The 12,046-nt window shown below is 36.7% G+C and overlaps 1 protein-coding gene across 1 annotated transcript in view; it reads left to right on the forward strand.

Moving 5' to 3' along the window:
* Positions 1–1,459: 1,459 nt before the first annotated feature.
* The window catches only part of AQR (aquarius intron-binding spliceosomal factor), a 199,198-nt gene continuing 188,611 nt past the window's right edge, over positions 1,460–12,046 (forward strand). Inside the window, exons 1-3 of the mRNA XM_007940518.1 lie at positions 1,460–1,534; positions 4,604–4,660; positions 7,884–7,924. Coding sequence (XP_007938709.1) covers positions 1,460–1,534; positions 4,604–4,660; positions 7,884–7,924 — 173 coding nt within the window. The remainder of the gene's footprint in view (positions 1,535–4,603; positions 4,661–7,883; positions 7,925–12,046) is intronic.

A 12,046-nucleotide genomic window follows, 5' to 3' on the forward strand; every position in this document is an offset into this window, starting at 1 on the left:
TTTGAACCGCCAGCCTTCTGGTTAGCAGTCAATTGCCTTAGGCACTATGCTACCAGAGCTCCCTGATTAGTTATTAGGGAAATGCAAATTAAAGCCACAATACTATTCCACACTTATTAGAATGACTAAGGAGCTCTGGTGGCATAATGCCTAAGGTATTTGGCTGCTAACCAGAAGGTTGGTGTTTCAAACCCACCAGCCATTCAGTAGAAGGAAGGTGAGGCAATCTACTTCTGTAAAAATTTACAGCCTCGGAAAACCAATGGGGGTTTTTATGAGTCAGAATTGACTCTATGGCAGTGAGTTTTCTATTTTTTTTAACTTTTATTTATTAGAATGACTAAAATAGAAGATTGGCAGCATTAAGTACTGGTCAGAATGAGCAGGAACTAGAAATCTCATGTAATACGGCTGTGAATACAAAATGATAAACTATTTTTGGAAATCTGGCAGTTTCTCAAAAAGTTAAACATATCCTATGTCCCAGTCATTTCACTTCTAGGTGTTTACTCAAGAGAAAAGGAAATGCATGTCCACATTAAGACTTACACACGAATGCTCAGAGGAGCTTATTTGTAATTGCCAAGAACTGGAAACAACCCAAATATCCATCAAAGGATTAATGGATTAACAAATTGTGGTATATCCCCACAATGGACTACTATACAGAAATAAAAAGAATTATGGATACATATAATACAAATGAATCTCAAAATCATTATGTTGAATAAAAGTAGCCAGATAGAAGGTACATTCTGTATAATTTCATTTATATGAAATTCTGTAAGAAGCAAAGTAATCTATACATCTATAATGACAGCGTATCAGTGGTTACCTGCTAATGGATGAGTGGGAGTGGTGGAAGGGAGGGATTGCTAAGGGGCATGAAGAAACTTTTAAGGGCGTTGGATATGCTCATTATCTTGATTGTGGTGATGGTTTCACGGATATATGCATATATAAAAGAGTATCAAATATTACACTCTAAATATTTGCAGTTTATTGCCTTCATAAAGCTATAACAAACTGTTAAAACCAAGCCCCCAGATGCCCAGTCTATATCTCTTTCACTACAGCTCTCTTGAGAGTTGAATAAAACCTCAGCTCCAGCCACTCACTAACACCAAGCAACCCTCTAGCCGGAGCCTTCCCTGCGACTTTAATCCAGCCACCCTGGCACCTTCTCGCTTCTGCCCATTAGGGGGCGAGTGCAGGGGAAGTCGAAGCCTCTGTCTCTCTAGCTCAAACACAACGCCTCTATGTACTTCCGGCCTCTTTTCGTTCCGCTTCCGGGGGAACGCAGTGGCTGCTGTCCCTGATTCCTGGGGGATCGTGAAAGCTGGGACTGCTTAGGCCGGGGGAATCCTGCTTCGCTGTTTAAGCAGCCGCAGACGCGGTTTAGGGGAAGTGCACGGAAGCAGTTATTTCGTTTTCACCAGAACGGAGAGTGTGTGCTGCCATGGCGACCCCTGCGCAGCCCAAGAAAATTGTGGCTCCTACGGTGTCCCAAATTAACGCGGAGTTCGTGACCCAGGTGAGTTTGGACGAGTCTGGTGCACGCGAAGGGGTGAAGGCGTGAATCTCCGAGGTCTAGGAGTAAGACTGGCAGTTTTCCTCGGTACTGGGAGCGTTCGTTAGGTATTCTTCGTTCGTCAATTCGTTCACTTATCTGAGTATTGCCATATGCCAGCCACTGTGCTAGATGCTGGGGATAGGATACCATGGTGGAAGAGATCGCCCTGGCCTCAATGAATCCCAGGACACAAAAAAGAAAACTACTGTGCGAGTCTTGCTATACTGGAGTTGGTCGCTACTGCCTTTTTCACTGCACGGGAAGAGCGAACACCCCAGTCTACTTGAGATTGACATGAAGGCTACACAGTCGATCTGATGTTGGACTGACTTTTCAGAGAAGAAGAATATTTTTTTTTTATGGCAATAGAGTAACCTAAATTTTTGAGAGAAATGACAAGAATCTGACAAGACACTTGCTCCAATGTTGCCATCTGAAAACATTCATTTAGCACCTGTTCACTAGGGTGCATTGGGCATAGCCCTTCCAGCATCATTGCAGCATGCAAGCCACCACAGTAAGACAAAGTGACAGGCAGGTGTTTCCCCGCCCCCCCAGGCTTCTTCTTGTTATTTGCCGTCGAGTCGGTCAGTAAAGTTAGGTTTGAAAAATCTATGTTGTCACAGCTGTACTAAGTAGAGAATGGGAAGAGTTTTTGTTCTATATGAGACTAGAAAGTATGGTGGAAACAGTGTATTCCTTATTGGAGAAGTCACAGGTTAGAGCCTAAGGCGAAGGAGAAACTGAAGGACAAAAAATAAGAGACGTAGTAGATGCTTAACAAATGCTTACTAGATAATTAATCAAGTAGAGATGTACAGTAACCAGTTTGGATTATAGGACAAAACTTACGTATTTATTTGGAAGTCCCCGAATCCATGACAACAGATCAGACTTAGTTTTGTTAAGGGTATAATATAAGGAGAAGATGACCCAATGTATGTGAATCCCATAGGGGACAGAGTGAGGAAATGACGCCACAGGATAATTGAAGGTGGAGTGAGGTTTTCTCTTGGGTTGAAGAGTGATTGATTATTTGGGACAGTGTCATATAAGTGAGCAATTACTATAATGGTTTTTTAGAAGGTTTTTCTCAATGTCAGTGTCCTCACTGCTTGGGTGACTATTAATGTAGTGCCTAAGGCACTTGACTGCTAACCAGAAGGTTGGCGGTTCAAACCCACCAGCCACTCCTTGGAAGGAAGGTTGTGCAATCTACTTTGTAGCGATACTGCCTTGGAAACCCAAGGAGGGGTTGCTGTGAGTCAGATATAACTCTATGGTAGTGGGTTTGGTTTGGTTTGTTTAACCACTTTAATGTTTCAATTCAGTGAGCAACAAAAGTAGGTAAACAATAAAATAATTTTAATACAGAAAAATAAGACCACAGTAGTTGTTGTTGTTGTTATGTGCTGTCGAGTTGGACCTGACTCATAGCGACCCCTCCTTGGATTTCCGAGGCAGTATCACTACGGAAGTAGATTGCCCCATCTTCCTTCCAAGACCACAGTAGAATTATTTATAAAATGAAGAGAAGGGAAAGGTGATTATTACCATCAAGTAGAGTTGAGAAAAGCCTCACAGAACAAGTAACATTTTTTACTTTTTTCATTCATCCATCTATCCAAAAAGTCCTGGTGGTGCAGTGTTAAGCACTCAGCTGTAACTGAAAGGTCAGTAGTTCAAACCTACTAGCTGCTCCACAGGAGAAAGATGCGACAGTCTGCTTCTGTAAAGGTTTATAGCTTTGAAAACCCTGTGGGGCAGTTCCACTTTGTCCTGTATGGTTAGTATAAATTGGAATTCAGTGAATGGCAGTGGGTTTCGATTTTTTGTTTATGCATCCATCAAATATTAGAGTGTTTGCAGTGTGCCAGATACTGTCTAGATTCACTTTTTTGTAAGTATGCTAGTGAATCTTTGTGCTTGCCTGTTTTCCACTTTTTAAGAGATTGTTTAGTTTTTTTTGTTTTTTTAAATCGACCAAGCCATGTTGTTTCTTAAATATAATAAAATCCATCTAAGTATGTGGAAACACTGTATGTACGTATTTAATGTTCACACTTTCCAGGTAAAATCTACTGTAATGAAATATAACGTACTAACTCCTTTACTCTATGTAGTAACCAGCTAATGGGAGGTCTAGTGGCATAGTGCCTAAGACATTTGACTGCTAACCGGCGGGCTGGTGGTTCAAACTCACCAGCTACTCCTTGGAAGGTAGACTGGGCAATCTACTTCCATAGAGATACCACCTCGGAAACCCAAGGAGGGGTCGTTATAAGTCAGAACAGACTTGATGGCAGTGAGTTTGGTTTTTTTGGAACCAGCTAACAGGCTGCAATTTTTTTTTTAGGTTTTATATGTTTGGGTTATGTGCACTAATCATTTAAAGGTTTATTTTACGCATCAACATTCGTGAAGATTTTGGATCTGGTTTGTAATACTGGCTCAACTATTGCTTGTAATCTTGGGCAGTTAATCTTTTTGAATCTGAGTTTCCTTAGAACTTTGCTGAGGATGTTTGATTTTGTTATTATTAATCAGTCCATACTGCTTCCCTGTGAGTGAGTGGAAAATGTTTTGTTCTTGTTTTTATCACAACAGGGGCAGGGAGTATAACATACTACTAACATTTAGTTGGTTGGGGCCAAGGATGCTAAATAGCCTGTGTGCCTATTTGATTCCCCACCAGCCAGACCAAACCCACTACCATCCAGTTGACTCCGATTCATAGTGACACCCATAGATGTTCCAGGGCTGTGAATTTTTAAAGAAGTAGATTGCCTCATCTTCCTCCTGTGGAGCAGCTCGTAGATTTAAACCACTGACCTGGCTAGCAGCCAAATGCCTTACCTTCTACACCACCAGAGCTCTTTATTCAATCTCCCAAGAAGGAAGGAAGAAATATTCTGTCCCCCATGCCAGTAGTGCATGTTTCAGAACAGATTGTCACTAAAGGATCTTAGTCTTCAAGTTCTACAGTGATATGAATCTGTGACTTACGATTTACACTTGTTTACTTTTCAGTTGGCTTGTAAGTACTGGGCACCCCACATCAAGAAAAAATCACCTTTTGATATAAAAGTAAGTATTTTTCATTGCAACATATTTTTTGAGCAGGTATACTTTTTTGTATCTGCCTTTTAAGGGTTAATTCAAAAAAACTATCTTTAGTTCTTAAAAAGTTAAACATACAGTTTTTATATTGTGAAATGAATAATAATTCATGTTAAAAAGTTTGGAAAATGCTGAAGTTACACATAAGACAATAAAAATCACCACCTGGAGATAATCTCTACTATTATTTTGTTATATTTTCTTTAATTTTTTAAAAATATGCATGTATATAATTTATTTAACCATTTTCATCTTTATAGTCTTACATTGTTCTTAATTTATCATCATAAATGACTATGCATATCTTTAAATACACAGAAATTTTCCTAAAAATTTTTGACAGTTCATTTGGGGTAGAATCTTGTTTTCCCTTAAATTTTTAGGTTGATAATCTGGAAGCAAAGGTTGGTAATAATGGTGAAAGGAGTGGAAATTGTTTAGTGTAGCGTATTAGAGAACTAAGGACCAATTATAACCAATAAAGGAATGGATATATGTTTCAATTTAAGCAATTTAGAATAAAGAAAAGGAAATATTCCTAAATGTAGGGTTAATACTTGTCTTGGTTCTCTAGTGCTTCTATAACAGAAGTACCACAAATGGATTGCTTTAACAAACAGGGATTTATTTCTTACATTTTAGGAGCGTAGACGTCTCAGTTCAAAGTGCTGGCTGTAGGTCCTGGGTAAAGGCTCTTCAACCTTGGGCTTTAATTCTGCCTCCTGTTCTAGGCCCACTAGAACTAGAGGCTTTTTCTGACGCAAGCATCTGCTGGCTACTGAGGCTGAGGAACCCAAGATCAACTCATAAAATGGCATAGCCCAGGATTAGGAGATAATGTGGTAGGCCACTAGTTAAAGTTGAGGAATGATCCCAAAATAGGCAGGCAACATGGCAGGCCATTAAGATGAAGACTCTGCCAAATGCAGGATCCAAACATGCCAAAAAACTAGAGACTTTTCTCAAAGCTTCTCCATGTGTACTGGAAACGGCCACACCCCAAAACTACTTAGCTACTCAGAGCAGATTCCACTGTGGAGTTGATTACCAGTGTCATCATGGGAAATAATTACATCCCAGACACTCAAAACCATGGTCTAGCCAAGTTGACATACAACCTTAACTACCACAGTGCTCATTGAAATTCTTTCTTTCTTTATTTTTTATTGTGATGGGTGAAAGCTTGCAGAGCAAATTCACTTTCCACACAGCAGTCCACATACACTTTGTCTCCTAACATTGCCTACAGTTTACTGGAATAGATTCTTAAAGAGAGATCTTTAAATGAAATGGATTTTGTTGAAATATTGCATGTCATTAAACAATAATGAAGACAAGTAATTCTACCATTATGAATTGAATTGTGATACTTCTGGCACCCATGGTAAAACTGAGATTCTTAACCTTAAAGTTCTTACATTATTTGAGCTTAAATATTTAATTTATCTTTTGTTTAGCTAGTTAATCCCTTTCATAAACAAAGCATACATTAGTCTTAATTATCAGCGGGATTGCTCTATCTTACTATATGCTGTTTATATTTATCTGTGTTTATATGTGTGTTGATCATTTTTCAGTAATAACAGAATATCCTGATGGCACTATCAGATTGAATTAAACTTAGTTAGGTTGTGATTTTTAGAGAAGAAACTCATATCCAGATCATTTTAGTACTACTACTGGTGATAATTCTAGAGAAAGCTATGTATGACCATTTAGGAGGACTTTATTATGGATTGGTATTTAAAGAGAACTATGAGCTCCGGTGACATAGTGTCTAAGGCATTTATTTGACTGCTAACTAGAAGGCTGGTCGTTGAAACCCACCAGCCACGCCTTGGAAGAAAGACTGGGCAATCTACTTCCACAGAGATACTGCCTAGGAAACCCAAGGAGGGGATTGCTATGAGTTGGAATCCATCCAATATCTGTGAGTTTGGTTTGGTTTTGGTTTATGCCATTCTTTAAATGAGCTCTGGTGTCGTGATGCCTAAGTGGTCCACTGGTTAAGCACTTAGCTGCTAACCAAAAGTTTAGTGGTTTGAACCCACCAACTGCTTCATGGAAGAAAAATGTGGCAGTCTGCTTCCATAAAGATTACAGTCTTGGAAACACTATGACACAGTTCTACTCTGTCCTATAGGGCTGCTATGAGTTGGAATCAATTTGACGGCAATGGGTTTTGGTTATGTTCTTTATTATTTAATTTGACTTTTGATAAAAAGAAAAGCAGTGATAAAACATTTTATCTAGATTGAACCAGACTTGCTTGCCTCATCTCCTGCTACCACCCCCAAACATTTATTTGACAAATAGCTTTGAACAGTTAAAAGATACACTATTGAAGTAGTCATATGACATGTTAAAACATTTTATAATTTTATAGTAGGCTTTTTTTTTCATTACTGTTATCACTGGTACTACTATTACATCTACTACTAATAATAACTCTTATTGAAGGCTTATTATGTGCCAGGCCTTGTACTAAATTCTTTAGATGCATTGTTTTAGCATGTAGGCTAGTTTATGTTGTTAGATCCTTTTTGTGGATTAGGAAACTGAGCCTTAGAAAGATCAGGCACTTGCCCAAGGGTAGTAGCCAGCAGCATTTAAAGATGATTTGAACCAGGCTTCCAACTCCAGAACCTGAATTCTTAAGTATTATACCATCCTGCCTATCCTGACTCTCAAATGAATGGCAATTCCGAGGCTTTATCATGTGCATGTAAATAACAGGATATAATAATTACTATTTTCTTCTATTATGTCTTCATATTTTTATCTTATTTTCTGTCTAGCTTTTGAAAGCACATTATTATGACTTTTAGGTGGAGTATAGCAAAATTTATGTGCTTTAAAATTAAGTTTTTAAAAATATTCTGTCTTTGTGAATTTTTATTTTCCTTAAGATTGTTACTAGCACATCATTTTAATGATTATTTTGCAACTCTGTTTTTAGGTAAATATATTTCATTATTTATTTACCTTCTACTCATTTGCTTTCTGTTATTTCATATTTTGAGTAATGTAATGGGATTATTAAAAAAAATCTTTGGTATCATTTCAATAGCAGTGATTTTTGATAGCCTTCCTAAATCAGAATATTTTGTGTAATCTCAGCAATTAGAAACCATCAATTTCAGGTCTGAAAAAATTGAGATAATAAACATTTTTATATTTTTGATAACAGGTAATTGAAGATATATATGAAAAAGAAATTGTCAAATCAAGGTAGGAACATGTTTGTCTTATGTTGGGATTAGTGGTGGACCAAGATGGATTTTGTATGAATTTCTAAACTTAATGTGTTTATAAGTAGGAACTTTATTTTTTCTTTCTTTTTCTCAGTTGGTTATCAGGGAGAAGGTGACTAGAAAAAATTTCTTTCCAGGTGCTGAAGAAGAGCATAAGTTATTCTTTGCCTTCTAATTATTGGCTCAGGCTAGAGAGATTAAATCCTGTAGCAAGTATTTGGTTTTTGAAGGAATGTTTCTTTCAGTCCTGGTAAATCTGTTTTAAAGATTATTTTAAAAAGTGAAAAATTAGGATACATAACAACAATAAAATAAAAACATGTATATATTTTTTACATACCACATAAAATGTATTTAGAATAATAAAGTCAGATAAATATATGTGTTTCTCACCATCCTCCTCTTCTCCTTTCACCTTTTTTTTTTTTAAACCGAAGGGTTTATAATGTACATACCATACTGCATCATGCTTTATTTATTTATTTTTTGATTTTATTTTTAATTTTATAATGTGTCTTGGGCATCTTTTCATATTTTTATCTGTTAACATGTTTATCGACTGAGTATTTTACAGGCTAAATGTTGAAATGTTTTAATATGAAATAGAAACATTTATGAATGTTACAGACTTTATAAAATCTGAGATTTGATATTTTTCTTTGTTGAAATCTGTTAAATATTGTGAAGGCAAGTCAGTGACAATGTCAAAATAAGAAACTAGTTTTTATTTTGTTTTGCTTTGTTTTAGTGGCTAATTTATGAGCCTATAGAGGTAGGCTGGGCCAAAGGCCATGTAAAGGATTTTATGTTCTTTATTTGAAGAGCAGTAGGAAGCAAGTGAATTGTAAGCATAACGGTGATATTTTAAAGAGAGTTTAGAAAAGAACAAGAGGCAGGAGATTGGTTGGATGGGTAGGGTATTATAGTAATCAGGTTTCAAGGTTATGGTGTCTTAGACTAGCATGGAGAGTTGGGATGGAGAGTAGTTACCAGATCTGAGAGAAGCAGAAGTACAGAGATTTGATGGATGAATGTGTTAGAATTAAGGATGATCCTAGTGTTTCTGGTTTAAGTTTCTGGGTGATGGTGCCATTTTTGGAGGATTACTTGTGCCATTACTGATGTTTGCCTTTGTTGTTGGGGCTGAAATTAAGGATAGTTCACTGTTGGGTATGTTAAAATCTAAGTCAAGAATTGGGTATCTGGGTATAAAGGTCAGAAGAGAGGACTGTGTTGTATGAACACCATTTGGATGGTAAGGGTACAACAGTGAACACAACACAAAAAGTCCCTAGCTCATGGAACTTACATTGTAGTGGGAGAGACAGACAAGAAATACACAGATAATGATGTAAGGAGCAAATGAGTGCTGTGAATTAAAATATAGTATGATGAGGGGATAGTGACAAAGGCTGGTATTTTAGATAGGATGTTCAGGCAAGTCTTCTCTGAAGAGATAACATTTGAGCAGACATGTAATATGTGACTTACTGGTCTGAGGAGGAATGTTGATAAAATTGCCTGAGGAGACATAACTAAACATGAGTATGTAGATAAATTTTAGGATCCTTTTTTTCCTTTTTTTACTGAGGAATACTGGAATGAAAGATTGTCAAATCTTTATCCTGTGGAGCAGCTAGCTGAGCTCTGGGTTAGCAGCTGAGTTCTTAACCACTGCAGCACCAACAATCCTTAAGGATATATTAATTTGAAAATGACTGTGAACTTTCACTATTTCTTTGCCTCTTTTCAGAAGGCTTTTCCTCCAGAAGATCATAATTGCTTTTTTTTTTTTCCTCACTTAAACCATTGTTACTAAGATTTCATCCTCAAAAATAATTTTTATTACAAAATAACCAAAAGTTGCCAGTGTTTTTAAAGCCATATAGATGTGGTTACATTATCTTTAACTGTTGAAAAAGTAAACATCATTGTGTGGCTTACTAAGATTTATTTTAACACTCTTAGCCATTTTCTGATCCTGTAAACATTTTTGAATACTTAGAAGTGAACTGATTGCATTCTGCTTTCAAATCTCAAAAAGTTTAATGTATTTCTATGAAACATAAAATGTAGTGTATATTTAAAAATTTAAATGATCAACTTTTAGACTAGTGGATAAAGAACTTGTCTTGCAGAGCTATTTGCTTCTACTATCTTTGGTATTGGTTGAATGGCTTGATGTAAGATTTATTAATTTGTTTCTAGCATCTCAAAATAGGCAATATATAACCTAAGGTACTTACAGCATTATATATTAAGATACTGGTAATAATACGTTTTATTTAGCACATCAATCTTATTCTCTAGGAGGCATCTAGGAAATACATTCATCAGTTCTTAATATTCTTATGGTATAAACGATCACTTCTAGAATCTCAAAATCAGGTAGATTTTAAGATTATAGAGCCCAGACACCCATGTAATGTGCTATATTACATAGTTGATGCATATATGCTAACCTTGCCATTCTCACATTCGGCAAGCTTGCTTTAAATATTTTACTCCGAGTGTAACTTTAAAACAAAACAAAAAAAAAAATTGTTGGTTGTTATGTGCCAGATTCTATTGTAAGCACTTTGTACATATTAACATACTTATCTTCACAACAGCCTTATGAAACAGTCATATTATAGATGAGGAACTTGAAGTATGGAGAGGTTAAGTAACTTGCCCAAGACATTTCCCAGTAGGTAGAGGTATTGTTACTTGCCTTTGAGTTCATTCTGACTCATGGCGACCCCATGTGTACAGAGCAGAACTGCTCCATCGTGTTTTCAAGGCTGTGACTTTTCAGAAGCAGATCACCAGACTGTCTTCCAAGATACCTCAGTGTGGGTTCAAACTGCCAACTTTTCAGCTAGTCAAGCACTTAACCATTTGCATTGCCCAAGGACTGATTTTCTAGCTCTTCTCCAATACTTTGTTCTCAAATAGGACAGGACCCTTTACCCTATAGAAATCTTTTAGCCTGCACATTTTGGTGTTACGGATTCACCCAAGTAGTTTTTATGCCTAAAAGAGAAGGGTTACTCTCTCTCTTATAGAGCAATTTACTTTTGCCGAAGTATTTATATTTCTTTTTATTCAAAATACTTTAACCTTTCTATTTTGAAGTATAACATAGAAAAGGCCTTAAAACAGAAATAGATAACCTTAAGAATTATTGTAAGGAGAGAAACTTGTGAAACTACTGCCTAGGTCAAAAAACAACAGATCATTGCCAACATCTCAGAAGTTTCTTGCTTGCCCCTTTTCTGTAAATATGCAAACACGAACACTAGTTTAGTTCTGCTTGTTTTTTAATTTTAAATAAATGTAATCGCACAGTAAATAGTCTTTTGTGACTGTCTTCCTTTATTTACTGTTGTTGGCTATTTATTTATTCATTTTTAATTTGCCGTATGTCTGTGGGAAATTAAGGTAATTCGTTACACGTTGTCTCCCTATCTTTGCAGCAGAGATAATAGTACTTAACTCACCTATGCAGTATACAGAGTGGCCAGACTCTCTTTTTGAAAAGGACAACTTAAAAATGTTTTAATAAATGCTCCTTATCTGCATGTTTTAAAAATATTTGGGGCCAAATGGCAAACAGCTCAGTAATAACTAGTTCAGTAAAAAAGACTAGCCATTTGTCACTCTCTTTGAGACTTCTGCTTTACTCTTCTTCCTCTCTCCATAGCCTTCCATTTCTCCAGGGACCTGTTTTCTGTTTAAGATTAGAGTCTTTGGAGAAAGTTAGAGGGTTTTTTTTTTTTTTTTTTTTTGCCTTCTCCCATGTTAGTGTGCCTTCCCTCTAGTTAGTAGCTTACGCTCCCTTCCCCTCCCACCCCTGGTAACCGTCAAAGAATATTTCTTTTTGTGTGTAAAGCTTTTCTTGACTTTTCACAGTAGTGGTCTTATACGATTTGTCTTTTTGTGACTAATTTTGTTTAGCATACTATTTCTAGGTTCATGCATGTTGTGAGATGTTTTGCAGATTCATCATTGTCCTTTAACTTTGTGTTGTTGTTGTTGTTAAGTGCCGTCGAGTCGTTTCTGACTCATAGCGACCCCATGCACAGCAGAACGAAACACTGCCCGATCCCGCGCCAGC

The sequence above is a fragment of the Orycteropus afer genome, unplaced genomic scaffold (assembly GCF_000298275.1).
Source record: "Orycteropus afer afer isolate SDZICR_OR568_19922 unplaced genomic scaffold, OryAfe1.0 scaffold00068, whole genome shotgun sequence".
Classification (NCBI taxonomy): domain Eukaryota; kingdom Metazoa; phylum Chordata; class Mammalia; order Tubulidentata; family Orycteropodidae; genus Orycteropus; species Orycteropus afer.